Below are 26,063 nucleotides of genomic sequence, written 5' to 3'. Positions count from 1 at the left end.
TTATGTTATCAAAATGTTTTACGAGTATCCCACCCGCACAGCAGAACCTGGCAAGCTACCTGGGGTGTATTCAATATGCCAAAAACAGTAACAAGTCTCACATGGAGACATTACTGGTGCCCGCTTGAGCAAATCGATGAGCAACGGGATAACAGTGACAGTGACAGCCTCTCGGGAGCCATCGGGCGGCTCCCTCCTTGATGTCAAAGATGCACACAGAGCCTCGACCCTATATGAGCACAGGATTGGGGCCGTTCTATTGGGCAGTCAAGGGATCTTTCCACAGGGCTGAGGCATATTGTTCTTTCATGTTGGGGTGCCAGAGCCTATCTGCTGAAGATTTCCTATGAGAGTCCAAATTTAAGTCCAAATTCAGAATAAAAAGAACATGCGCCAGAAGGTTATGGGGCGCACCTTTAATAGGGTAGATTTCTCCTCCTTTTAGTTGATGAAGAGTATTTTTGAGGGTGAGATGGGCTCTTTCAACAATCCCTTATCCTTGAAGATTACACGGAATACCTGTGCGATGAGTGATTCCAAAAGAGGAGCAGAACTCCTGAAAGACTTTTCCTGTATAGCCAGGCCCATTATCAGTTTTAATAATTTTAGGTTTCCCCATAACAGCTAGGCAGGAGAGGGTGTGGGTGAGAACATTCTTTCTGGCTTCTCCTTCTTGTAAGGTCCCATGAAGGAACCCACTAAAGGTGTCTATTGTAGGGGCTGGAGAGATAGCACAGCGGGTAGGGCGTTTGCCTTGCACGCGGCCGACCCGGGTTCAAATCCCAGCATCCCATATGGTCCCCTGAGCACAGCCAGGGGTAATTCCTGAGTGCAGAGCCAGGAGTAACCCCTGTGCATCGCCAGGTGTGACCCAAAAACCCAAAAAAAAAAAAAAAAAAAAAAAATAAAGGTGTCTATTGTAACATGCAAGTATTTTATTTTATTTGCTTTTTGGGTCACACCCAGCGATGCTCAGGGGTTACTCCTGGCTTTGCACTCAGGAATTACTCCCGGCAGTGCTTGGAGGACCATATGGGATGCCGGGGATCGAACCTGGGTCGGCCGCGTGCAAGGCAAACGCCCTACCTGCTGTGATATCGCTCCGGCCCCACATGCAAGTATTTTAATTTGCCAAATGTAGGGAGCCATTTTACCTTACTGATCTTATCCTATCACAGTTTATCACTAGCTAATGCCCAGGCCACACCCTGCATTTCTATTGGGGGTCCCGGCATGCATACTATACCACCTCCTCCCAGCAGGGAGGTATAAATACTATAACTGCCATAGAATAAACGCCTTTTCTCTCTCCTTCGGGCTCTGCGTCCGTTCATTCGGCTGTGTCCCCTTCTCAGCCCCATGAAGGGTTCTCCCTGCTGAACAGAACGAGACCTCCACATGGACTTCCACAGTCCCATGACAGACACAAAAAGGTAAGAGCAAAGAAAGAAAGAGTGAGGAGTCACCGACGTCCAAATATAAAGTGACAAATGAGATGCGTAACAATGAGTTCCTATTTGATGTACAGTTTTTCTACTGTGGGGGACACGAATTTATCTGGGATTCGAAGTTGTGACTGCCTTATCCTGTCATGGGATATTTCTAGCGACGGGCACCCTAATGGCGTTTAAATGACCAAACCATGCCCACAGGGAAGATAATGGAGCTGCTGACTAGTGAAAACAATGTTTGAAAAGGCACACAAAGAGGATAATGAAGAAGTCTAAAAGCACTATAACAAAAAAGCCAAGGTCTTGTGGTGAAACGCAAACTAAAGGAATAGATGTCAAGCACCCCATAGGCGGGGGAGAAAGGAAGACAGAAAAGGAAGGAATTGCCTTAGCTTTTCTTTTGGGCCGGTCCTCCGACCACCTAGTCCATTCCAGATCTAAGTTGAAACACATAAGGGATAATCACCACTTACCTTTCCAGAAGTTTTTGCTCACTCCTAGAGTGGTGACTTCTGTGAACGTGGCCACTTCTCCAGCAGTGCTCTTCACAGGGGTCCCTTGTGCCTCGCCCCACATTGGGTGCCACCTGTCCCGACCCACAGAACCAGATAACGGGGTACACAAGGAGAGGGTGCAAGAGTGATAGGGACACAGACACACACACACACACACACACACACACACACACACAGGTGAGCCGAAGTTGCTTTATTGTAACTCTACAGCATTTATGTATGCCTAAGCTTCAATCTACTTGCATCATGGTCTTAAGGCAAAAGTAAAAGTAAATAATGGCAGGGGGTGCAACTAGGGGAGATAACAATAGATATCCAGAAGGCTGATCATTAAACCACAAGCCTACCCCAAGAATGTCATGTCCTGTCTGTCTGTTCCTGTTGGTTAACCATCTTGCTCTTATAAAAATGTCCCAGTCCTCCTGTTCTTGTAAAATGACTTTCTCAACATGTTTATGCGAATATTTAACCGTTTGTTTGTGCAAGCTATAAGCTTGAGGGCCCGCTCACCACACAGGTCATGATCTATGTTTTCCTTTCTGTAACTATATTTTCTGTTAATTTACATATTCTTCTTGTTTTTTTTTTCTTTTTTGGGTCACACCCAGCGATGCTCAAGGGTTACTCCTGGCTCTGCACTCAGAAATTACTCCTGGCTATGCTTAGGGGACCACATGGGATGCTGGGGATCGAACCCGGGTTGGGTGCACGCAAGGCAAACGCCCTACTCGCTGTACTATCACTCCAGCCCCCTACATATTCTTCTTAAGCTGTTAAATTTCATTGGTGATTCTTCCTACACTGTTGAATTTAATTGGACTGATTATAATAAGCCGGCAAATAAAAGGAAACTGAAAAAGGCTGCTCTTGGTCACAGATTCTTGCGATCCTCCATGAACATTAATTTCTTTCCCATACCTTGTCTCAGCTCTTCAGACCACCTAACCGAACGTTTGTGCAATAATTTGTATTTTGTTATATTTAAATATTAGCTTTAAATTTTATTTTACGCTGCACTAAAAGTAAACTTTTATCATCATCATTATTATTTTTAATAGGGGATTCCACGACACAGGAAATCTGCTGACCACAAACATCTGCTTAAGGGTATCTAGTTTTAAACACGCGTCACGAGAACCAACAGAGACAACGGGATACCTGCTGTCCCCGTTCTGGCCGAAACCAACTCTTCATAAGAAAGGTATACAGGGGCTGGAGCGATGGCACAGCGGGTAGGGCGTTTGCATTGTATGTGGCCGACCTGGGTTCGAGTCCCAGCATCCCATACGGTCCCCTAAGCACCGCCAGGAGTGATTCCTGAGTGCAGAGCCAGGAATAACCCCTGAGCATCGCCAGGTGTGACCCAAATAGCAAAAAATAAAATAAAATAAAATAAAATAATTAAATTTTAAAAAAAGAAACGTATAGAAGCCCGCGGCTCAAACCAGGGACTTCTTTGCAGATGCTCCATTGATTGATACTCCATTCAGAGTATCCGCCAGCTTGCAAGCTTGCTTGCTTTACTCTCGGATATTGAGCAGTTTACACTCTGGCTGGAGCCCGGGACCCTGTGGAAGCAGCCTGGAAAGCCACAGGACTCGATTCTTTGACAGAGACGCAAACGGCTTCTCAGGCCACGGGAGGGGTAAGGAGTGGGGGTGGGGACACGTGCTCTGAACAACATCCAATCAGAGCCTGACAGAGGGGGCGTGTCCTGAGCTATCCAATCCGGTCGGGGGTGGGCGGGCCTCGCAGGGAGCATGACCATTACTTTGGTCTCTTCCCTTCCGGTCCCTCCGACTTCCGGGATCGGCTGCCAGGAGAGCGGAACGTGCACAGCAATGCGCGGGTGAGTGTGCGCGCCCCTGCCCGAAACCGCCAGGAAGTATGTTGCCGCGAGGGCCGCTCTCGCAGTCCTCGCCCCGTGCCGCCCTGCGTCTCCGCTCTAATACTCCAGGCGGGGTCCCGGTGCCCTTCCTTGTTCACCCATGTGTGGATCCCCGTCTCCAACTTCCGGAGCCTGATTCCCTCATTGGCCGGGAAGTGGAGTTCCCGCCTCCACTTTTAGTCTCTGTTCTCTGATTGGTCTCGGAGTGGCGTCCACGCCTCCACCTTCCTGGTATCGGTTCTCTGATTGGCCGCGGAGTTGAGTCCGCTTTCCTAGTCTGGTCCGTCCTGGGCAGCACTAGGTGCCTTATCTCTGTTCCGCCAAGGGTTGTGTCAACCTGTGCGGTCCCAGCGTGAGCGTCCGGGGAATCTGTGGAGATGGGGACCGAGGCGAAACCTTACCCCAAGAGCCCCGATCAGGTTGGGGCGGCCCGACTGCGTTGTTGTGTTACAACTGTTGCACTCGAATAGAGTCTACAGTCATTGAGTGCTGGCGTTTCTTTTATCTTGGAAGGACGACTCACACCGGCTGTGCTCAGGGCTGACTCCTGGCTCTTTGCTCATGCATCACTCTTGGTGGGCTCGGAGGACACTTTGGGATGCCTGAGATTGATTTGGGGTGGACCACGTACAACGCAGGCTCCCTGACCAGTGTGTTGTTCCCTTTCCCTGAGGTTTCTGCAAATTATCTTTACCGATTTCTTTTTCTGGTTTGGGGGCCACACCTGGCGATGTTCAGTGATCACTCCTGACGGTGCCCGGGGAACTCATGGGGTGCCGGGCATCTAACCCGGCTCGGACGCCTGCAAGCAACGCCAGTGCCCCTTCTCGCTGACTTTTTCTCCGGCCCCACCTCTTTCCTGATTCCCGTTGTGCCTAGTGAGGGGCGACTCCGGGTCCGTTAAACTGCCCCAACTTACACCTTGCTGCCGGTGTGTTGGGGACTAGCCTTGGAAGCCCTTGCTTGTTTTCCCTGAGAAGGGAATGAGCAGGGGAAAAACTGGGCATGTAGGAGCGCCATGCCCTGGTGGCTGATCCTGTTAAGGGGTTTGAAGGGATGGCTGCACCTGATCCGCCATCAGCCATATTCTCATTCCTGAAAGCAAAGGTACAAGGAATTGCCTGCATTCGCAGCTGCAAAGCAGAATAACATAACATAGCTTGCTCAACTTGTAACCCTTGGCTTTCCCACGGAGTGTTCACTGCATACTATAAAAGAAAATGAGCTTTGGAATAAAGTCGCTCTGTGTTTCATACAGTCTTCCCTACCCAGTCTTCAGCTCTCATTCCCTCTCTCCGGCCGAAGTTCAAGTTGGCTGCTGTTTCTGGTGCTTATGGGAAAGTCCAGACAGCTGGGTCTGGGTTGCTGGAGGTCAGACCTTCCACCACTTTCTGAGCTGCAGCATGTCAGAGGGACTCTTAATCACATCAACTTTTTGTTGTTGCTTCTATTTTGGGCTACACCTAGCACTGCTCGGGGATTATTTCTGACTTTGGGCTCAGGGATCACTCCTGAACTTGCTCAGAGGACCCGATGGAGTGATGGGAATTGAACTCAAGTCAGTTGCCTGCAAGACAAGTGCCCTCCCTGCCTTCTGTCATTTCGGCCCCATAAAATTGAACTTCTTAAGTATCTTCGTTTTGTTTGCAGATTGGTTCTCAAGAACCCACGCACGCTCAGGAGTGAATGTGCTTGCGTACTGACATATACATGTTTTTCTTGCAGTGAGTCTGGAAGCCGGTTCCCCCTCGCCCCCCAGCAGCTTTTCCATATGCTTAGACCTGCTGTGCCCTGACTTCTAACTTGCTCAAGAAAGATGGTGCGTTTGAGCTCATTTCTTTATTCTATTATTATTATTATGTCTGGTTTGGGGGCCTCAATCGGCAGTGTTCAGGATCACGGCTGGTGGTTCTTGGGGGACCCTATGGAATGTCAGGAATCCTGTGTGTGCCAGGCCAGCAACCTTCCCCCTGTGCCGTTGCCCCCGCCCCATAGGCAAATCTCTCCAGGACCCTTTGTTAGGCCGTTTACTCCACATCCACAGACAGCCCTGTTCCCCTGAGCCCTTAGGGAATTCTTCGAGGTCACCAGGAGCAGCTGTCTGAGCAGCGACTCTCCTGGGGGGCTGAAGTGGCTCAGAAGCTTCTTCTTAGGCATCGGCGTATCACAGGAACCTTGGTCTTGGTCTTTGCAATGTGAAGTGGGTTTCCCACATGATGCATTGAGGTTCCTCTCATCAACTTTTGGACTTGAAAGGGGAAGGCTGGTCTCCGAGCAGGCCGCTGATGGTTTGTCACGCCCCCTTGAGACCCCCACCCCATTTTTTGTTCATTGGGTCACACATGATGATGCTCATTCCTGCCAGAGTTTATTCCTGGCTCTGTCCTTGGGGATCACTCCAGGAGATGGTGGGGAGCCCTAGGGGATGCCGGGGATCAAATCTGAGTCCGCCACAGGAAGGCAAGTGTTGTCCCTGCTGTGCTTTTGCTCCAGCTCATCCCTTTGTCACTCTTTTCAACAGAATCCTCAGAGTTGTCCATAAGAGTCTGTGCCGGGCACTGTTGTGGCTTGTGGCTCCCAGCACTGCCACTGACCATTGCATTCCACAGACATCCTAGTGTTTCCTGCGAGGGGTTCTGAGGATTTAAAGTAGATCCCAGGACCCCACTGTCACCCCTTGAGTGCCGCTGCCCCCCCGCCCCCCGGGATGCAGAGGGGGCCTGGCTGATTTGCATCTGTGTGTGTTTCAGAAGTTGGTATCCTTTGAGGACGTGGCTGTGAACTTCACCCGGGCCGAGTGGGCTTTGCTGGATCCTGCCCAGAGGTGCCTATACAGAGACGTGATGCTGGAGGCCTGCAGGCACCTGGCCTTTGTGGGTGAGGCTGAGAATGGACCCCTCCCAACAGTCCAGGGCACTGAGCCCGCTGCCCACTTTCCTGACGGGGCCATGGAATGGAGCTGCGGGGAAGGAGGGGCCTGTCTCTGGACACCCTGGCCCAGGCGTGGGGCTTTTCCCGGGCAGGCAGACGGGTTCATGCATTAACTGCCTTTTCTCTGATTCAGGGCCACACCGGGATGGAGTGGGGTGTCAGGGCCACTGCCAGCACCTCTGGCTCTTGCTGTGACCCTAACGGTGCTGGTTGGTCCCCCTAGTGTTCAGGGCCCCAGGGCTGCACCCAGTAGTGCTGAGTGCGGGAGGTGGTGCCCAGGATTGTATTCTAGCCTTGAGCAGGACAGGCACTGTGCTACCTTGGAGCTTCTTCCTGATGGCATGGGGCCCACATGCGGAGCTTCTCAGGGCTGACCCCTGACTCTGTGCTTAGGGACACTCTTGTCCGTGCTCAGGGGACACTGTGGGATGTGGGGATCTGACCGGCCTCGTTCAGGACAGCTGCTTCCATTTCTGTTGAAGCAAACCAGTGGCACAGGGCCTATTCTATTTCGTTTTTTGGTTCCCACAAAGAATCTTTCTTCTTTAGTTTTCACACCTGGCAATGCTCAGGTCTGATGCCTGATATTGCATGGAGAAGTGTGTTGGGTTCCGGGGAGCGAACTCAGGTCAGCTGTGTCCACGGCAAGCGCCCTCCCTGCCATCCTCTCGCTCTGCCCCTCCCCAGAGTCTCCCTGAGGGCCTGAATTGTCTTCCTACTTGTTCCAGAGGGTTTTATTCGTGGAAAAGCCAGTGGTGCTTTTGGAGGTGTCTTGAAGAATAAGTTGTTCAGTGAAGACAGCACCGTGGGGCTCATGAACAATGATTCCTGCGATGGTTTTGGAGAGAAGCGGATGTGCCCTGACGCTGGTGACCAGCAGCAAAGGCAGAAGCGGGGACAGAAGTGCGTGAAGTGGCAAGGGGAGGGGAGGAGGGTATGGTGGTCACCATCTCAGGAATTTATGATGACTGCAAAATGCAAAACCAGTGTGCAAAACTAGTGCAGGGAGTGAATAGTGTTGGCCTTTATGCTATGAATAGTGAGACCTCTACTTTTATTTTGTTAGGGGGTTACCCGAGGCAGTGCTCAGGGTTGACTTATGGCGCAGTGCTCAGGGTTGACTTATGGCTCTGCACTCAGGAATCACTCCTTGTGGACCCCCCGCACACCACCCTATGGGGTGCCGGGGATTGAACCTGAGTCAGCCGTGTGCAAGGCGAATGCTTTACTGGCGATTCTGCCGCGCCTACACCAGCTTCTTAAATGGTTTCCACCAAGCAACCTTTTGCGGTAGGAAGTCCTTTCTTGCCAGTGCCCCCCATGCCAACCCACCTTTATTAGATATAAAAAAGGGGGCCTGCAAGGTACGGATGAATAATGAATCAAGTATTTATTAAGAGAAACATTCAAGATAGCCTGAAGCTAGAGCACCGTGGCTGGGGTTCCATCCCTTGCACCGCATTTGGCTCCCCTGTTGGATTATAGTTCAAGCGTTTTAGATTTAACATCAGTTTGTCCTTTCTCCTGCTGCAGGGAGCTGAGGTTAATTGAATTATGCCCACTGCAGTGCTCCTGAGGCTCTCCCAGTTCCATCCGTCACTCCCATCCTTGGTTAACCCTGAACCTCGCCTTTGTGCTCTTCTTCCCCGTTCGTCACAAATATCTTCACATCAGACACTGACCTGTAAAGTCAAACCTTCTGATGGCTCTGTTTTTGTCTACATAAATGAGATACTGCTTTTCTCTTTCCTGTATGTCCTTTGCATAGTTTATTTTGCAGCACTGTCCTTTTTATAGAGACACTGGAAGACAGTGACTGCTATGCTTTTGTAACATGGGAGTGAATGGGCTCCAGATAATATTTCCTCCTGGATATCTGTCATATTTATTTGATTTAAGCTTAGTTGCCTTTAGATTGTCCTTAGTTCCTAACACCCCAAAAGGCAGGTTGCGCCAAGGGATTTGGATGGACCCAGGGCAAGCCGTAAGCTACCCTAGTTCTGAGAAAGGGACAGATTAAGTGCCAATAGAGATATGATAAGTTAAGAGCATGGTCATGAAACAAACTCCGACGTGACCCAACAGGAAGTATCTGAATTAGGGCCTTTTCGGCTTAGGAAAAAGTAGCCCGGCCTGAGGATTGTAATGTGGGATATAGAGCAAGATTTTCCCACGAAAAGCCACCCTTTAAGCTTCATGTAGGGTCTAGATAAAAGCCTATATTCTCTCACTGTGCTCATACAAAATGATTAGAAATATTATAAAGTAAATTTAATAGGATTGTTTAAATAGATTACCAGCAAAGGAAAGGAGAAAGCAGTGCACCCTTAGATGGAATCCTGCCTTTCTCGGATCTCCTAGGAGGAACCTAGAGTGGGTTCTAGAGTGTGGAGCCCCCAGATGATGTTCTGTCCTTGGGTGCATCTCCTAGAGGAACTTCCCCTGAAGTTTCTTTACATCTGTGCATTGTTGCTGTTAATGTTCAGCCACACCGATGTGTAGTTGCTGCCCCCAGCCCCTCTCTGTTTCTCCATGATGCCACTGAGAGATCAGAATAAACAGCCACTGATTACCAGCTACAGCTTACCAGCTGTGGCCTCGTCTTACCTCCATTGGCTGGAGGGACAGTCATCAGCCCTGAATGTACCGGGGGACCCTTGTCTCTGAGGGACGGTGACAATAAACCCTGAGTCCAGAGTAAGGAGTAAACCCTGATCACTTCGGAGTCGCCCAAATACGGGGGAATAAAGTTCACCCCAAACCAAAAGACCAAAATAAGATCACTCATGACCAAGGGTGGTGATTGACTGATTGATATTCATTTATTTTGTTTCTGAGCGATGCCAGGACGGACTCCTGGTTCTGTGCTCAGGGATCACTCATAGTAGGGCCCCGGAGACCTGATGGGCTGCGGGGAACGGGTCCTTGGCAGCTCATGCAGGGTCCCTGCCCTCCCGCTGTCCTTGATCACGCAGTTGGGCTGGTCTTGTGACAGTTGGGCTGGTCTTGCTTTTCTGCTCAGTGTGTCTTGTCTTTGGCAGACGCCTCTTGCCAGACAGTCTCAGTGATGGTCAAGGAGCTCCCTCGGGAGCCAGAGGAACCCCGAGGCAGACTCGAAAACTCCCTGCACCCAAAAGTCCAGTTGCCGCCTCTTCTGTGGAATGTTCTTCCCCTCAGCACCCCCCAGCACTTCCCCACAGCTCTCCTCCAGGTGAACAAGCTCAGGATGGCGTCTGCTGCCCAGCCGCCCAGGGGACCCCCTCTCCAAACCTGGGTTCCCTCAGGCGACGCCCTCGGCGGGTCGCTGGCACCCAGACACCGACGTCCCACGAATGTAAAGTGTGTGGGGAGACCTTCAGTGTCGCCAGCCTGCTGACGCGTCACATCAGGGAGCACCACGAGGAGACGCCGTACGTGTGTGAGCTCTGCGGGAAGGGCTTCCGCTACCCCACGTACCTGCAGGCTCACGTCGAGACCCACGCTGACCTTGAGAAGCCCTTTAAGTGCCCCGATTGCCCCCAGACATTCAGGTACCCCTGTAAGCTGCGCGCCCACACTCTGGTGCACTCGGGCGTCAGACCGTTCGCTTGTCAGCAGTGCGGGAAAAGCTTCAGGACTGGCTCGAAGCTGCGTCGGCACAGCCGGACCCACACCGGGGAGAGGCCATACGACTGCCCCGAGTGCGGGAAAGCGTTCCGGGAGAGCCACTCGCTGGCACTGCACCGGCGCGTCCACACAGGCGAGCGGCCCTACATGTGCCCACAGTGCGGGAAAGGTTTTCGAAGCCTGGATATCCTCCAGGGCCACCTGGTGACGCACACGACCCAGAGTCCCTTCCAGTGCCCCGAGTGCGGCAAGGCCTACCGCTGCCGCTCCTACTTCCATGGCCACCTGCAGACGCACCAAACGGCCCAGTCCCTCACCTGCGGGGAGTGTGGCAGAGTCTTCAGCCACCCCAAGCACTTCCGCCGGCACGTTAGGAGCCACTACGAGGAGCAGCCGTTCGTGTGCCACTGCGGGCAGGGATTTGGCCAGGCTGCAGCCCTGCAAACGCACGTCCGCCGGACCCACGCCGGGGAGAAGCGTTGATCCCATCTTTGGCCCTATGCTGGGACTGTCACCCTGTCTCCCACCAGCCTGCGGGAAAGAAACCCCGGGTGCTTAATTTTATTGAGCTACTTCCAAAGAGTGCCCCTGAGGCACACCCAGTTCAACAAGCACTTGCAATCCTATATTGCGTTTCCCTTTCCTTTTTGTCACTTGTATGATTTAGCACTGTCCTTTTTGTGTAGACACAGGAAGACAGTTGATACTATGCTTTGGTGTGAGTTCACAAAGCAGCGCGTGTGTGCTGCAACAGTGTGGTGTGTGTGTGTCCCGAGAGCCGCCCCCCATCCACCCAGGCCTCCCCAGCAGAGACAGAGACAGGGACCACAGCTTGATGGTGAAAATGGCCCATTTAATGCAGACCTGCTAGCACACTTACAGAACATCTGAAGGGGACAGAGGTGTAGGACTGCATGTCCTGTGATTTACAGAGGGAAAATGTTCCAGCAGAGGCAATCTCTGGGGACAGTAAACTCAAGGAGATGCTCTATCTCCCAGGGATGTCTGTATTGCTTTTCTCTTTCCCACTAGTCGTCTGTATCGAACAAGTGAAACAGTCAAACAATTCTACTTCTTACCAATACTTTGCAGTCATTTGGATAAATACAGTAAGAGATAAAGTTCCCAGAACTCAATTCTCTGGGCTCTGAGAGCAAGCAAGGCTTTTACCATAAATCCCAAACTTAGTGCTCAAGCCACTTCAGCTTGTCCTCTCCATGGGGGTCCTGTCTCTTAAGTCATAAGAGTTTGCATCAAGGTCATGCACTTATGCTTCCTGTAGTGTCCCATTTCAATGCCGGGGTAGCTTTGCCACTCGCCCTGGCTCCATTCCAGTCCCCCAGTGGGACCTCCCTTTTGGGGTGTTCGGAACTACAGCAACTGAAGCCTGAGTCAAGTAATTATGACCAATTAATTATGCCAGGAGTAGATATATTTCAGAGTGAATCAACTCTCAAATATCAGGAGCGTACCATTAATAAGGTCTTTCTGTTTTAAGCAAAGAGCATTGCTCTATAGTAAAATATGAAAAGGCTATAGGGGCAATACAAAAGCAAGTAATTCACTACAAATACAAAATCCGGACTTACCGGAAAGTTTTGGCTCTAAGTAACCAAGATTGGCTTGAGGAACTGTGACAATGAGAAGTAAAATACGCAGGAAAGGTTAAAAATAAACTCGGGGGCTTAGGGATGCTCACAAGAGCACTGTAAGCTTTGCTGGGAGGAGTAAAAGGGGCAGTTCACTGACGAAGACTAAAACACTTAGGGTTAATATTTGACACTTGTGTAACATGGGACTTAATTGACTCCAAATAATATTTACTCCTGGGCATCCATTGCATTTACCTGACCTAAGCCTCAGTTGCCCTTATTTCTTTTTTTTTTTTTTTTGGTTTTTGGGTCACACCTGGCGATGCACAGGGGTTACTCCTGGCTCTGCACTCAGGAATTACTCCTGGCAGTGCTCAGGGGACCATATGGGATGCTGGGATTAGAACCCGGGTCGGCCGCGTGCAAGGCAAACGCCCTACCCGCTATGCTATCACTCCAGCCCCTGCCCTTATTTCTAACACCCCCAAAAGGAGGATTCCAGTGAGGGTCAAGTATGGACCCAGGGAAAGCTGGAAGCAACCCTGGCACGGCAAAGGGCAAGCTAAGTGCTCTAAGACGTATAATAAATTAAGAGCATGGTCATGGAACAAACTGTCATGACCCACAAAGAAGTAACTGAATAAGGACCCTGGTGGGGTGAGGACCCTGCCTGAGGACTGTAGTCTGGGATATGTAGCGAGATGTCCCCAGGAAGAGCCACCCTTCCCGGTCATCATAGTTCCATCACTCTAGTCCCCAGTGTATACCACAAAGCCCACTAACACTTTCACCCCTCACAGCATCATTAGAAATCACGAAGGTGGGGGGATACACAAAACTGGGGTTGAACATTTTCCTAACAACAGACATAAAGGGGGCTGGGGTGATAGCACAGTGCGTAGGGTGTTTGCCTTGCATGAGGCCGATCTGGGTTTGATTCCCAGCATCCCATAGGGTCCCCTGGGCATCGCCAGGAGTAATTCCTCAGTGCAGAACCAGGAGAACCCCTGACACCCCCAACACACACACACACACACACACAGGCACAGACACACAAAAAAGAAAACCAACAGAGCAAAAGCCACTGCTTCAGGGGAAGTTCTAGTAGATTAATTTGAGGACAAATGTCATCTGAGGGTTCAGCACTCCAGATTACTAGGAGATGTGCTCAAGGGTGGGATTCTCCATTCCTCAGCAGGTAATCCATTTAACCAATCATAGTACATTTACTTCTTATAATATTTCTAGTCATTTTGAACACAGCAGAGATGTCATAAGCTTAAAGGGTGGCGCTCCACAGAATGGGAAAGAATATTTACCCAGTACCCATCTGATAAGGGATTAATATCCAGGATATACAAGGCACTAGTAGAATTGTACAAGAAAAAAACCTGCAACAAAAACTAAGACTACGATTGTGCCGTAAAGGGAGAGATCATCTGGCCGTCCCCATTGATCAGCCAGAATGGCTCTCGACAACAGATGACTCGAGTCCCCGGACCCCACAGATTCTTTGAAAACTCACAGATAAAGCCATTTTTAAAAAATCCTGTTGGAGCCACATCATATTATGCTCAGGAATGACGTCAGGTTCTGCTCTCAGAAATCACTCCTGGTGGTGCTCAGGGGACCCTGTGGGATGCTGGGATGGAACCTGGTCGGCCACATGCTAGGCCAGTGCCCTTAATCTCACTGCTGTGAAGTCTTTTGTGCCTTGAGAAGAGGCTCGTCCTTAGAGGGGGTCTATTGGGGTATTATATTCAGGTGACATTATGTATTTTGTATCTTTGTTTGGGGTCCACACCGGTGCTGCTCCAGGCAGCTTTCTGGCTCTGCTCTCAGGGATCAAACCTGTGGGCTTAGGGGACCCTGTGATATGTCCCGGGTCCCACCCGGGTCAGCTGCTGCATGGCCAGCACCCTCCTCTTTACTATGGCTTTGGCTATGAAGTTCTATTTTATTTTAACCGCTGTGTGATTTCCACTACTGTCCCGGGTAGGGTTTACAAGCCTCAAATATTTCAGAGATGTTTCTCATTTTTTTTTCTTTTTGGGTCACACCCAGTGATGCTCAGGGGTTACTCCTGGCTCTGCACTCAGGAATTAGTCCTGGCAGTGCTTGGGGGACCATATGGGATGCTGGGCATTGAACTCAGGTTGGCCGCGTGCCAGGCAAATGCCCTACCTGCAATACAGTAGCTCTGGCCCCCTTTTCTTCCGTTTATTTATTTATTTATTTATTTATTTATTTATTGTTTTTTGGGTCACACCTGGCGATGCGTAGGGGTTACTCCTGGCTCTGCACTCAGGAATTACTCCTGGTGGTGCTCAGGGGACCATATGGGATGCTGGGATTCGAACCCGGGTTTGCCGAGTGCAAGGCAAACACCCTACCCGCTATGCTATCGCTCCAGCCCCTTTTCTTCCTTTTTTTTGATGGACACAGGTTGGTTCTCAGGGTTTCCTCCTGGTCCTGCACTCAGGGATCACTCTGACAATGCCCGGGGACATTATGGGGTACTGTAGATCAAACCCATGTTGGCCGCATGCAAGCTGGGCTCCCTGTCCACTGTCTTAGTGCTCAGGGGACACTGATGGAGATAAAGCCGGCACTGACCATGGTGCCGGTGCCTACGGCACAGCCGACCTCGAAGTGACTCTGAGAGGCCAGACTGAGTCTGTGCCAAGGGACCTGGACTCGAAAAAACTCTGGCAACGGAGGGAAGGAGAGGGTGGCGGGGCTTGGTCTTGATCAACACACTGAGTCGGATCCCTTCACAGATCTGGGCTTTGGTGAAGCTCAATTTCTTCATGCAGAAAATATGTTATGTCAGATTGTCACGTTAACTGGTCACTATGGTAAACATCTGTGCCTGGTCAATTGGACAGTTAGCTGCTACTCTTAGCAGCGTAGACCTGTGCATCTGTTTCCCTGCTACGTGAACGTTTGGAGTTGTTACTAACTCTACAATAAATGTTCACTCATGATGAATGTCAGTGTTTTCGTTTCCCGGTGGAAGCGTCTTGGTTTATTCTCCTGCCCCAGATGCGGGGGAAGAGAATCTCCCTCCCTCCGGAGCTAGAGAGACCCCTTCATTGCTGCTATGTGTGTTGAGTGCTGCGAAGGTTCCGTGTGTGAGAAATGGAGTGGGTCTCTCGGCAATCGTGGTAGGCGTTTCTTTGTTGGGGAGACATTCAGCGGGGATGGTGCAGGTCTGGCACCATGGCAGGTCTGGCACTGTGGCCACCTCAGGTTCGATCCCTGGCATCTCATTGCCCCCTCTTGAGCAACTGGATGTGATCCCAAAACCAAAAGGCAGTGCCCCCTAGCCTCTTTTCTCTGTGGGTCTTCTTCAGAGAACTTGCTGCCTGTCCACCCCATTCCATGTAACCCTCGGAACTGTAATAAACCTCTTTCAGTTTTTCCTGGATGTTGGCTGACTCAGGTGAGTTGCAGTGAAATGATGGCCATGTTGACTTACACATAAGTTTGTAGGGTGGGAGGCCCTGGGGAGCCCTGAGCCCAGACTTACTGATTAGGGTGGGTTGGCCTGACTGCAGACATTGAATTCTGGGGTTTCTTATTTTTGTTGTGTGGGGGATTGCATACCCGCTGTTTTTAGTGCGACTTCTGTCTCTGTGCTCAGAGATCACTCCTGGTGGGATCTGGGGCCCTATAGGATGCGGGGGATTGAATTGGGTCAGCCACGTGCAGGGCCGGTTCCCTAACCAATGTACTATCGTCCCTGCTCCCTAGGGTTTCTGAAAACAACTTTGAGGGTTTTTTTGGGGGGTGGATGTCTGGGACCCACATCTGGAAATGCTCAGGGATCACTCGACAGTGGTCAAGGAACCCTATGAGTGCCGGGGGTCTAGCTTAGAATGGCTGCTTGCAAGGCCAGTGCTCCTCCCGCTGGCCTTTCATTCTGGTCCCCCTCTTTCCTGATTCCTGTTGTGCATAGTGAGAGGCCACTCTGGGTCTGTTAAATGGCCCCGTCTCACACTCGGGTCTCTGTGCTGCTGTTTCAGGTGCTTGTGGGGCGTCAGACTTTGCTGGGTCTGAGTTGCTGAAGGTCAGACCTTCCAGCACTCTCTAATCTGCAGCCATTTGGTAAAAGCCAGAGGCACTCTTAGTCGATAAACGTTTTGTTTTGTTTTAGGTTACACCCAGCAGAGCTCGGGCATTATTCCTGAACACTGAGCACTGCCCATTGTGACCCCCCTCTCCCCCAGAAAATTCTGAGAAGTGTCCTAGGTTCCCACTTGACCCCACTCCCAATCCAGAAAATGTGTGAGGAAGCTGTGATTCTTCACGTTCTGATTCACACTTAGAGACCAGGAGCTGGAAGGATTTCTTCCCAATGGGCTAGATGGCTAGACTCTCCCAGACACCACTGATTAAGTGAACAGGGACTCTTTTCTTTTTTTTTTCTTTTTGGGTCACACCTGGCAATGCACAGGGGTTACTCCTGGCCCATGCACTCAGGAATTACTCCTGGCGGTGCTTGGAAGACCATATGGCATGCTGGGAATTGAACCCGGTGGGCCGTGTGCAAGGCAAACGCCCTACCCGCTGTGCTATCGCTCCAGCACAGGGACTCTGATTTTATTTTGTTTTTTTGGGCCACACCTGGTTCTGCGCTCAGGGATCACTCCTGGCATGGATCTCGTGGGGAGGGTGCCAGGGCTCGAACTCCGGTCCACTGTGTGCAAGTCAAGGGCCGCCTTGCCGTGCTGTAGGATCTCACCAGCCTCTAGGAGAGCCTGTTTGGATGTTTTCCTGGGCCTTATGCTGACTTGGAAAGATGTGAGCCAGTGGGAGCCGAGGGTGGAGCGTCAGGTCATCTAGAATGCAGCTGATTGGCTTTTTTTTTTTTTTTTATCTCACCAGCCTGTGGAGAGCCTCCATGGGACCTTGCTTCGTGGACACCTGTTTCTTGTTAATTGCACCGTGCTTCGTAGAACAACACCTGATAAGGAATCAGGATGTCTTGTCACGCCACGAGCTGTAACTAGTCTAACAGCTGCAGACACTTGGGCGTAATCAAGCAGCGAGGGGTATATAAGGAGGGAAGCTGCCTAGCTAGGGGCCCTCCTCATTCGTCCCTCCTTCCTCCTCTTTTCCGTTCGCATGAGAAGGTCTCTGAATAAATCGCTGCAAGAAGAATCTCCGGATTGCGTGTTTTTTTTACACCCGCCCTCACCGTCATCCAATCAGAGGTAGAGAATGGGCGGCTGGGGGCCGGACGATAACCACAGGCGGAAGTAGGCTCCAGCCCTTTACCTGCTCTTGGCTCTCTGATCTCCGCCCAGCGTGGCTGCTGGACCCGCGGGGCCGTCAGCTCCTGTGCAGAGGCGCTAAGCCAGACAGATTCCAGATCAGGAAGGCTACAGGGGTCGTGGAGATGGCCTAGGAATTAGACCCAGGCGGTCAGGAGGAAATAATCGGGACCAGGTAAGGGTGAGATCTAGTGAGGGGATGGGGTCGGAATGAGTGACGTCATACCCGAGGCATTTGAACCTGACAGCTGAACTGTTTCATGAACTTTCTTTTCTATTTCGTCGCACCCAGCGATGCTCAGGGGTTACTACTGACGATGTCCAGGGATATGGGATGCCGAGGATTGAACTTGTGTCGGCAGCGTGCAGGCAACGCTCTACCTGCTGTAATATCGCTCCGGCCTCTTGAACTGTCTTATTTTTTGTCTTGGAGGTCACCCGGCAATGCTTGGCTTCCTTCTGACTCTGTGGTTCAGTTGGGGACACAGTGGGGAACTGGGGTGCTAGGGTCATTGCCTGCAAGACAAGCACCTTAAACCACTTTATTATTGTTTCAGAAACCCCAAACGCGAATGAATTTTTTTGTTTTTATGGTTTTGGGCCACATCTAGCAATGCACAGGGTTTACTCCTGACCCTGCACTCAGGAGTCAGTCCTGGCGGTGCTCAGGTACCATGTCATATGGGATGCTTGGAATCAAACAGGTTGGTCACCCCTCCCTACCTACTTTCTCTCAGGCCTCAAGAACTTTTTTTGGGGGGGAGGGTCACAGGGGTTATTCTTGGCTCATGCACTCAGCAATTACTCCTGGCGATGCTTGGGGGACCATATGGGATGCTGGGAATCGAACCCATATTGGCCGCTTGCAAGGCAAATGCCCTACCCGCTGTGCTATCGCTCTAACCCCCCTTATGAACTTTTAAGCATCTGAACTTTGTTTGCAGGTCAGTTCAGAAGAGCCCACCCACTCTAGGAGTGAATCTGCCGTGGTACTAACATAGTAGTTATTTCTCTTGTAGGGAGTCTGGAAGCTTCTCCAAGCAGCCTCTTCATATGTCCAGATGTGCTGTGCCCTGACTTCTGACCTGCTCCAGTAAGATGGTGAGTTTGGGCTCATTTTTTATTATTATAATAATTGTGTCTTTTGGGCCTCATGCAGTGGTGCTCAGGACTGATCCAGGCTCTGTGATCAGGGATCACCCCTGGTGGAATCTGGGACCCATATGGGATAGTAGAGATGGAATTTGCTTTTACCACTATCGTTACTGTCCTTCCCCTCCTTTCCCAGCTTCTATACTGTGGTTAGTGCAATCTGTCCAGGTTCTGATGCTGAGTTCTGGGGTGGGGGAGGGGGCAGAAAGAGAGGACAAGGCCTGAGGAGAATGGGTGGGGTCTGTGTTCAAGGTCAGGTACAGGTATTTTACCCAGAAGCTGTTTCTGCCTTCCTTTGGGTGGGGATAGTGTCTTATTCTTAAAATTTTCTTTTTTGGGGTCACACCCGACGATGCACAGGGGTTACTCCTGGCTCTGCACTCAGCAATTACTACTAGCGGTACTCCGGAGACCACAAGGGATGCTGGGAATCGAATCCGCGTTGGCCACATGCAAGGCAAACGCCCTACCTGCTGTGCTATATCAACCACCCCTTTGGGGGGGTTTCTTTCTTTTTTTTTTTTTTTTTTGGATCACACCCAGTGATGCACAGGACAGGGATTACTCCTGGCTCTGCACTCCGGAATCACTCCTGGCGGTGCTCAGGGGACCATATGGGATGCTGGGATTCGAACCCTGGTTGGCCGTGTGCAAGGCAAACATCCTACCCGCTATGCTGTCGCTCCAGCCCCTTTTGGGGGTTTCTTATGGGGACAGTCATGATGCAGACATGAAGGATGCCTCATGGATCTTTGGGATTTTATTTACTTTTTGTCTTGGGGCCACACCCAGCAGTTTGGAGGACTGACCCTTGCCTCTGAGCTCAGAGTTCATGACTGGGGGTCCTGGGGGACCTTATGGGTTGTCAGGGAATGAACCTGGGTTGGAACATGCAATGCCAGCGCCCTTCTCACTATGCTATTGCTCCTCCTTTTCCTGGAGGCCTTTGTTAGGCCCCTTGATGCTGCATTGACAGCAGGATCTCTCCCAGCCCTGAGGGAATCCTGCAGGTCGCCTGGGAGCAGCTGTGTGAGCAGCAACTCTCTTGGGGTCTGAAGAGTGGCCCAGAAGTTTCTTTTTAGGCATCAGCGTATCACAGGAACCTTGCTCTTGGTCTTTGTAATGTGAAGTGGGTTTCTCCACATGATGCAGTGTGTCTCCCACCAATTCTTGGGGGTGAAGGGGAAAGGCTGGTCTCCAAGCAGGCTGCTGACGGTTTCTGAGTTATTCCAATGAAGATTTCCTTTGTCACTCCCCGCTTTTGTTTTTGGGGTCACATGCAGAGATTCTCAGGGCTTACTCAGGGCTTGCTCAGTGTTCAGGGATCAGTCCTAGAAGTGCTCAGGGAAATAATCCGAATTCACCGCATGCAAGGCAAGTCTTGTCCCTGCTGTGCTTTTGCTCCAGCCCGTCCCTTTGTCACTCTTTTGATAGACCCCTCAGAGTTTTTGTCCATAAGAGTCTGTGCTAGTTGCTGTCATGGCTCTGGCTTCCAGACTTGTCACTGAGCACTGTGTTTCACATACATCCTGGTGTTTCCTGCATGGCCCTGGGGGTTTAAAGTAGATCCCAGGACCCCACTGTCGCCCCCCTGAGTCCCCCTGCCTCCCAACGATGCAGAGGGGGCCTGGCTGATTGGCATCTGTGTGTGTTTCAGGAGTCCGTATCCTTTGAGGACGTGGCTGTGAACTTCACCCGGGCTGAGTGGGCTTTGCTGGATCCTGCCCAGAGGCGCCTGTACAGAGATGTGATGCTGGAGGCCTGCAGGAACCTGGCCTTCGTGGGTGAGGCTGAGGCGCCACCCCTCCCCTCAGCTCAGGGCATGGAGCCCGCTGCCCGCTTTCCTAATGGGGCCACAGAATGGGGCTGCGGGGAAGGAGGGGCCTGTCTCTGGGCACCCTGGCCCAGGCGAGGGGCTTTCCCGTGCAGGCAGACGGGTTCACGGGTCAACTGTCTTTTCTCTGATTTGGGGCCACACCAGGATGCAGCGGGGTGTCAGGGCCACAACCAGCACCTCTCTCTTTTGCTGTGACCCTAAAGGTGCTGGTTGTTCCCCCCAGTGTTCGGGTCCCCAGGGCTGCTTCTCGGAGTGCTGGGTGAGGGAGGTGGTGCCCAGGATTATATTCTGGGCCACAAGCATGCCAGGCATTGTGCTACCTTGAAGCTTCTTCCTGGGGCAGGGGACCCACACCCGGAGGTGCTCGGGGCTGACCCCTGACTGTGCTCAGGGACACTCTTGTCTATGCTCTGGGGATGCTATGGGATGCCAGGATCTGACCAGCCTCATTCAAGGCAGCTGCTTCCTTTTCTGGTGATGTAAACCAGTGACCTAAGGCCTATTCCAGTTCTTTTTTTTTTTTTTCTTTTCGGGTTACACTTGGCATTGCACAGGGGTTACTCCTGGCCCATGCACTCAGGAACTACTCCTGGTGGTGCTCAGGGGACCATATGGGATGCTGGGAATTGAACCCAGGTGGGCCGCTTGCAAGGCCAACGTCCCACCCGCTGTGTTATCGCTCCAGCCCCTCTAGTTCTTTTTTTGTTCCCTCAAAAAATCTTTTTTCTTTGGCTTTCATACCTGGCGATGCTCAGGGCTAATGCCTGGCGTTGCTCAGAGGAGCCTAGTTGGTGCCAGGGAGCAAACCTGGTCAGCTGTGTCCAAGACAAGCGCTCTCCCTGCCGTCCTATCGCTCCGCCCCTCCCCAGAGTCTCCCTGCGGGACTGAATTTTCTTTCTGCTGGTTCCAGAGGGTTTCGCTCGAGGAAAAGGCAGTGTTGCTCTTGGAGGTGTCTTGGAGAATAAGTTGTTCAGTGAACACAGCACCATGGGGTTCAGAAGCAATGACTGCTGCAATGGTTTTGGAGAGAAGCAGATGTTCCCTGATGCTAGTGACCAGCAGCCAACGCAGAAGTGTCGACAGAAGTGAGTGGCTTGGCCAGGGGAGAGCAGGAGGGGGTGGTACTAGCAGGGGTGGGGTGGGGGAAACATCTTGGGAGTCTCCCATATCTTCAGAATGAAAACCAGTGTGTCAAACTAGTGTGGGACTGAGTAGTGTCGTCTTCACACTACCCCTCCTGGGCCTCTTTCATTTACCACACTTGGTGGTGCGCATGGCTGACTCCTTTCTCTCCAATCAGTTATCCCTACTGCAGGCGGTCTATGGGGTGCCGGGGATCGACCCTGAGTCAACCTCATGCAAGTGAGGGTCCTGTGGCCCAGCTGGCAGCCTCCTCTGCTGCTGCTGCTGCTTCTTTTTTTCTTTTTTTATAGTTTTTATTAGTGAATCACCGTGAGTTACAGTTACGAACTTAGGAACTTTCATGTTTGCATTTCATTTACATCCCTTCACCGGTGCGCATTCTCCTCCACCAATGTTCGCAGTATCCCTCCCACCACCCCTACCCCAACCCCCACCACCCCTCCTCTGCTTCTTAAGCGGTTTCCACTCAGGACCCTTCTCAGTGAGAAGTGCCTTCTCCAACTCCCCCGAGGCCACCCCACCCTTTGTAGGCTAAAAACAGGAGCCTGCATGTAAAGCTTTGGTGAATGATGAATCAAGCATTTATTAGAGGAATATCCAAAAAGCCCTACAGTCAGGCCTGAAGCTATAACACAATGGTTAGGGTTTAATTTCCAGCACTGTTTTGGACCCCCCAGAACCTTGCTTGGGAGTGAGTTCTGAGTCCACAGCTGGGAGTAAACCCTGAACACTGCGGATTGTGCCTCAATGTAGGGGAAAAAAAAAATCAACCCCAAATCTGTCACTGTCACTGTCATCCCGTTGCTCATCGATTTGTTCGAGCGGGCACCAGTAACATCTCTCATTGAGAGACTTACTGTTTTTGGCATATCTAATACGCACAGGTAGCTTGCCAGGCTCTGCCGAGCAGGTTCGATACTCTCGGTAGCTTGCCAGGCTCTCCAAGAGGGGCGGAGGAATCGAACTTGGGTCGGCCGCGTGAAAGGCAAACGCCAACTGCTGTGCTATCGCTCCAGCCCAACCCCAAATCAAAAAACCGAAATAGAAAGGTCACTCATGACCAAGGGTGGTGAATGATTGTTAATATTCATTTATTGTTCTGTGTTTGAGCATTGTCAGGACTCCTGGTTCTGTGCTCAGGGAATCACTCCTGGTAGGGCTTCAGGACCTGATAGGGTACAGGGGATGGGTCCTGGGCAGCTTCATGCACGGTCCCTGGCCTACTGCTGTCCTGTGGCACTGGGGCTATTCTTGCGTGCGTTTCTGCTCTGTTGGCGTACAACATCTCACAATCTCAGGCCTAGCTAGGCTTGGATGTAAACATTGTTTTTCTATTACTGTTACTTTAACTGACTATGCTTCCGGTTATGTAACTGACTTTGATACTGTTTCCGTTGACTAAGTTAATTTGCATATTCTGCCTATGTGGCTGAATATCATTGATTAGAACATCAAGCTAGTTAATAAAGGGGGCTGAACAGGTTTCTCTCTGGCACAGCACAACACCAGAGACTGTTTTGTGATCCTCCATAAAGTATTTCTTTCGCTTGCATATCTTAACGCCTCAGACTGTCTAACTAAACCTTACTCCAACACTGCTCATCGTGTCTCATCTTTGGCAGACGCATGCCACTGGACAGTCTCGGTGATGGTCACAGAACTTCCAAGAGTGCCCGAGGAGCCCCAAGGCGGACTCGAAACGTCCCTGCGCCCCAAAGTCCAATTGCCACCTCTTCTGTGGAATGTTCATCCCCCCAACAACCCCCAGTACCTCTCCATGACTCTCCTCCAGGTGAACAGGCTGAGGATGGCGTCTGCTGCCCGGCTGCCCAGGGGACCCCCTCTCCCAACCTGGGTGCCCTTAGGCGACGCCCTCGGCGGGGCACTGGCACCCAGACACCGACGTCCCACGAATGCAAAGTGTGTGGGGAGACCTTCAGTGCCGCCAGCCTGCTGACGCGTCACATTCGGGAGCACCACGAGGAGATGCCGTACGTGTGTGAGCTCTTCGGGAAGGGCTTCCGCCTCCCCACGTACCTGCAGGCTCACGCCAAGACCCACGAGAAGCTCTATACGTGCCCCGAGTGCCCGCAGGTCTTGTCTACCCACAGTCAGCTGCGCGCCCACACTCGGATGCACTCGGGGGTCCGGACTTTTGCCTGTCAGCAGTGCGGGAAAAGTTTCAGGTCTCGATGGAAGCTGCGCCGACACATCCGGACCCACACCGGGGAGCGGCCGTACGACTGCCCCGAGTGCGGGAAGGCGTTCCGGGATAACGACAAAAGGACCAAGCACATGCGCATCCACACGGGCGAGCGGCCCTACACGTGCCCGCAGTGCGGGAAAGGTTTCCGCTGCCTGGACAGCCTCCAGGTCCACCGGGTGACGCACACGACCCAGAGTCCCTTCCAGTGCCCCGAGTGCGGCAAGGCCTACCGCTGCCGCTCCTACTTCTACGGCCACCTGCAGACGCACCAGACGGCCCAGTCCCTCACCTGCGGGGAGTGTGGCACAGTCTTCAGCCACCCCAAGCACTTCCGCCGGCACGTCAGGAGCCACTACGAGGAGCAGCAGTTCGTGTGCCACTGCGGGCAGGGGTTTGACCGGGCTGCAGCCCTGCACAGACACGTCCGCCGGACCCACTCTGGGGAGAAGCTCTAAACCCATCCCTTCCACCCCCCATGCCGGTATTGTTACCCGGTCTCCCATCAACCTGCGGGGAAAGAAACCTCGGAGGTGCAGACAGGCTGTGGGGTGCAGAGCGCGTGTGGGGTGCAACCTTGTGCCTCAATTTCTCTCACGCCCCCCCCCCAACACTTAGGGTAAAGCTTTTTTTTTTTTTTTTTTTTTGCTTTTTGAGTCACACCCAGCAATGCTCAGGGGTCACTCCTGGCTCTGCACTCAGGAATTACCCCTGGCCATGCTCAGGGGACCATATGGGATGCTGGGAACCGAACCCGGGTCGGCCACGTGCAAGGAAAATGCCCTACCCGCTATGCTATCACTCCAGCCCCAAAGCTATTTCTATTTTAAATCCATTGGAGCTAACACTGATGATGCTCAGGAATGCCCTGGAATCAGTCCTAGTGGTTCTCAGGGGACCCTGTGGCGTGCTGGGATCAAACTTGGGTCAGCCACATGCAAAGCCAGCAACCTCCCCGCTGTGCTACGGTTCCCGACCCCCCCCCATACTGTAATCTCGCTGCTGAGAAGTCCTTTGCACTTTGTAAAATCGTGTCCTAGGAGGGATCCTAGTGGGGAATTATATTTGAGTGAAATTTTGTTTCTTGTGTTTGTTTGGAGGCCACACCCAGCGCTGCTCTGGGCAGATTCCTAGCTCTACTCTCAAGGATCAATCTTGCGGGCCTCAGGGGACCCTGTGATATGTCCCAGGTCCCACCCGGGTCAGCTGCTGCATGGCCAGCACCCTCCTCTATCGTATGGCTCCGGCTCTGAAGTTCTGTTTTATTTTAGCCACTGTGTGATTTCCACGACTGTTAGGTAGGGTTTATAAGCATCAAATATTTCAGAGATTTACTTTTTTTTTTTTTTTTATGGACTTGGGTTGCTACTCAGGGCTTCCTCCTGGTCCTGTACTCAGGGATCACCCCAATGGTACTTGGGGTCCCTACGGGGTGCTTCTGTTATGTCCTGGAAAGGGAATTTCGCTCGCACATTGACGAGACCAGATGTGAGGCTGCGAATGCAAGTCCCCTTTATCGCTAGCTCGAGCAAGGGTCCAAGTCTCATCCAACGTGGCGGAGTCTTGACAAGGACCCCGACTCCGAATTCTGAGCAGTTTGCATAGGGTTCGGTTACATAACAGCATTTTTTTCTAAGAACTGGCAAAATGTTTCCAATTCTGGTCCCTGTCCGGTCCCGTGACTCGACTCCCTCGGCCCTCTCCCACTGCGCATGCTCCCTACTCTGATAGAGTTGTTGCCACCCTGGACGGTTTATCTGCCCAGGGTGATATTGTTTTCTGAGAATTTGGGACCTTCTGAGAGGGGAAACTGAGACTTAGGCCTGCTGAGTTGTGGAGAGCCTCCACGGGGCCATGCTTCGTAAACAACACCTGTTTCTTGTTAATTGCACCGTGTTTCGTAAACAACTCCTAATAAGGAAATAGGATGTCTTGCCACGCCCATAAGCTATAACTAACCTATCAGATGCAGACACGTGGGCGTAAGCAGGCAGCGAGAGGTATATAAGGGGGGAGGTCACCTAGCTAATTGGTTCTCCCTCATGCGTCCCCCTTTCCTCCTTCCTCCTCGTCCCGTTCCTGATTTCTTCTCTAACGCATGAGAAAGTTCCTGAATAAATCGCAGCCAAAAGGATCTCCGAGTTGTGTGTTTCTTCGCTGGACGAAGCGGCACGCGACACTGAGTCTTGGTCTTAAAGCGGAGCCTGTCATGGCTCCACTTCAGCCTCACATTTCGAACCCAGGTTGGCCCCGTGCAAGCTGGGCTCCCTGTCCGATATCTTATTGCTCTGGGGACACTGGTGAGGCAAAACTGGCAATGACCACAGTGACCATGCCTGCGGGACAGCCCACCTCAAAACGGCCCTGAGTGGCCAGGATGGGCTCTGCCGAGGGACCCGGACACAGAGGAACGACAGCAGGGGAAGTAGGTAGATGGGTGGCGGGGCTTGGGGTTGGTTCAACACC

The 26,063-nt window shown here is 51.8% G+C and overlaps 1 protein-coding gene across 4 annotated transcripts; it reads left to right on the top strand.

The window, feature by feature from the left end:
- Nucleotides 1-3,709: 3,709 nt before the first annotated feature.
- Nucleotides 3,710-24,194, top strand: LOC105943235 (gastrula zinc finger protein XlCGF7.1). Of its 4 annotated transcripts, XM_055125068.1 has the most exons (6): nucleotides 7,552-7,688; nucleotides 16,874-17,437; nucleotides 18,282-18,363; nucleotides 20,072-20,198; nucleotides 21,162-21,336; nucleotides 23,017-24,194. In XM_055125068.1, the coding sequence occupies exons 3-6, from the start codon at nucleotides 18,361-18,363 to the stop codon at nucleotides 24,053-24,055; spliced, it is 1,344 nt and encodes a 447-aa protein (XP_054981043.1). In that variant the 5' UTR covers nucleotides 7,552-7,688; nucleotides 16,874-17,437; nucleotides 18,282-18,360; the 3' UTR covers nucleotides 24,056-24,194. The 4 variants fall into 4 exon arrangements, with proteins under 4 accessions (XP_054981042.1, XP_054981044.1, XP_054981043.1 ...); XM_055125067.1 differs by lacking the exons at nucleotides 16,874-17,437; nucleotides 18,282-18,363; nucleotides 20,072-20,198; nucleotides 21,162-21,336; nucleotides 23,017-24,194 and adding exons at nucleotides 3,710-3,815; nucleotides 5,580-5,673; nucleotides 6,605-6,731; nucleotides 9,827-11,475 and having other exon boundaries at nucleotides 7,514-7,688; XM_055125069.1 differs by lacking the exon at nucleotides 16,874-17,437 and having other exon boundaries at nucleotides 7,550-7,688.
- The last annotated feature ends 1,869 nt before the right edge of the window (nucleotides 24,195-26,063 follow it).

The sequence above is a fragment of the Sorex araneus genome, chromosome 2 (assembly GCF_027595985.1).
Source record: "Sorex araneus isolate mSorAra2 chromosome 2, mSorAra2.pri, whole genome shotgun sequence".
In the NCBI taxonomy this organism is placed as follows: Eukaryota; Metazoa; Chordata; class Mammalia; order Eulipotyphla; family Soricidae; genus Sorex; species Sorex araneus.
This window is presented reverse-complemented; position numbering and strand designations above follow the sequence as displayed.

Excerpts from the sequence above, each read along its gene's own strand:
- LOC105943235 (XM_055125067.1), top strand. Across the intron at positions 6,732-7,513 it reads CAGGCACCTGGCCTTTGTGG|AGGGTTTTATTCGTGGAAAA; the intron begins GTGAGGCTGAGA and ends TACTTGTTCCAG. Across the intron at positions 7,689-9,826 it reads AGGCAGAAGCGGGGACAGAA|ACGCCTCTTGCCAGACAGTC; the intron begins GTGCGTGAAGTG and ends TGTCTTTGGCAG.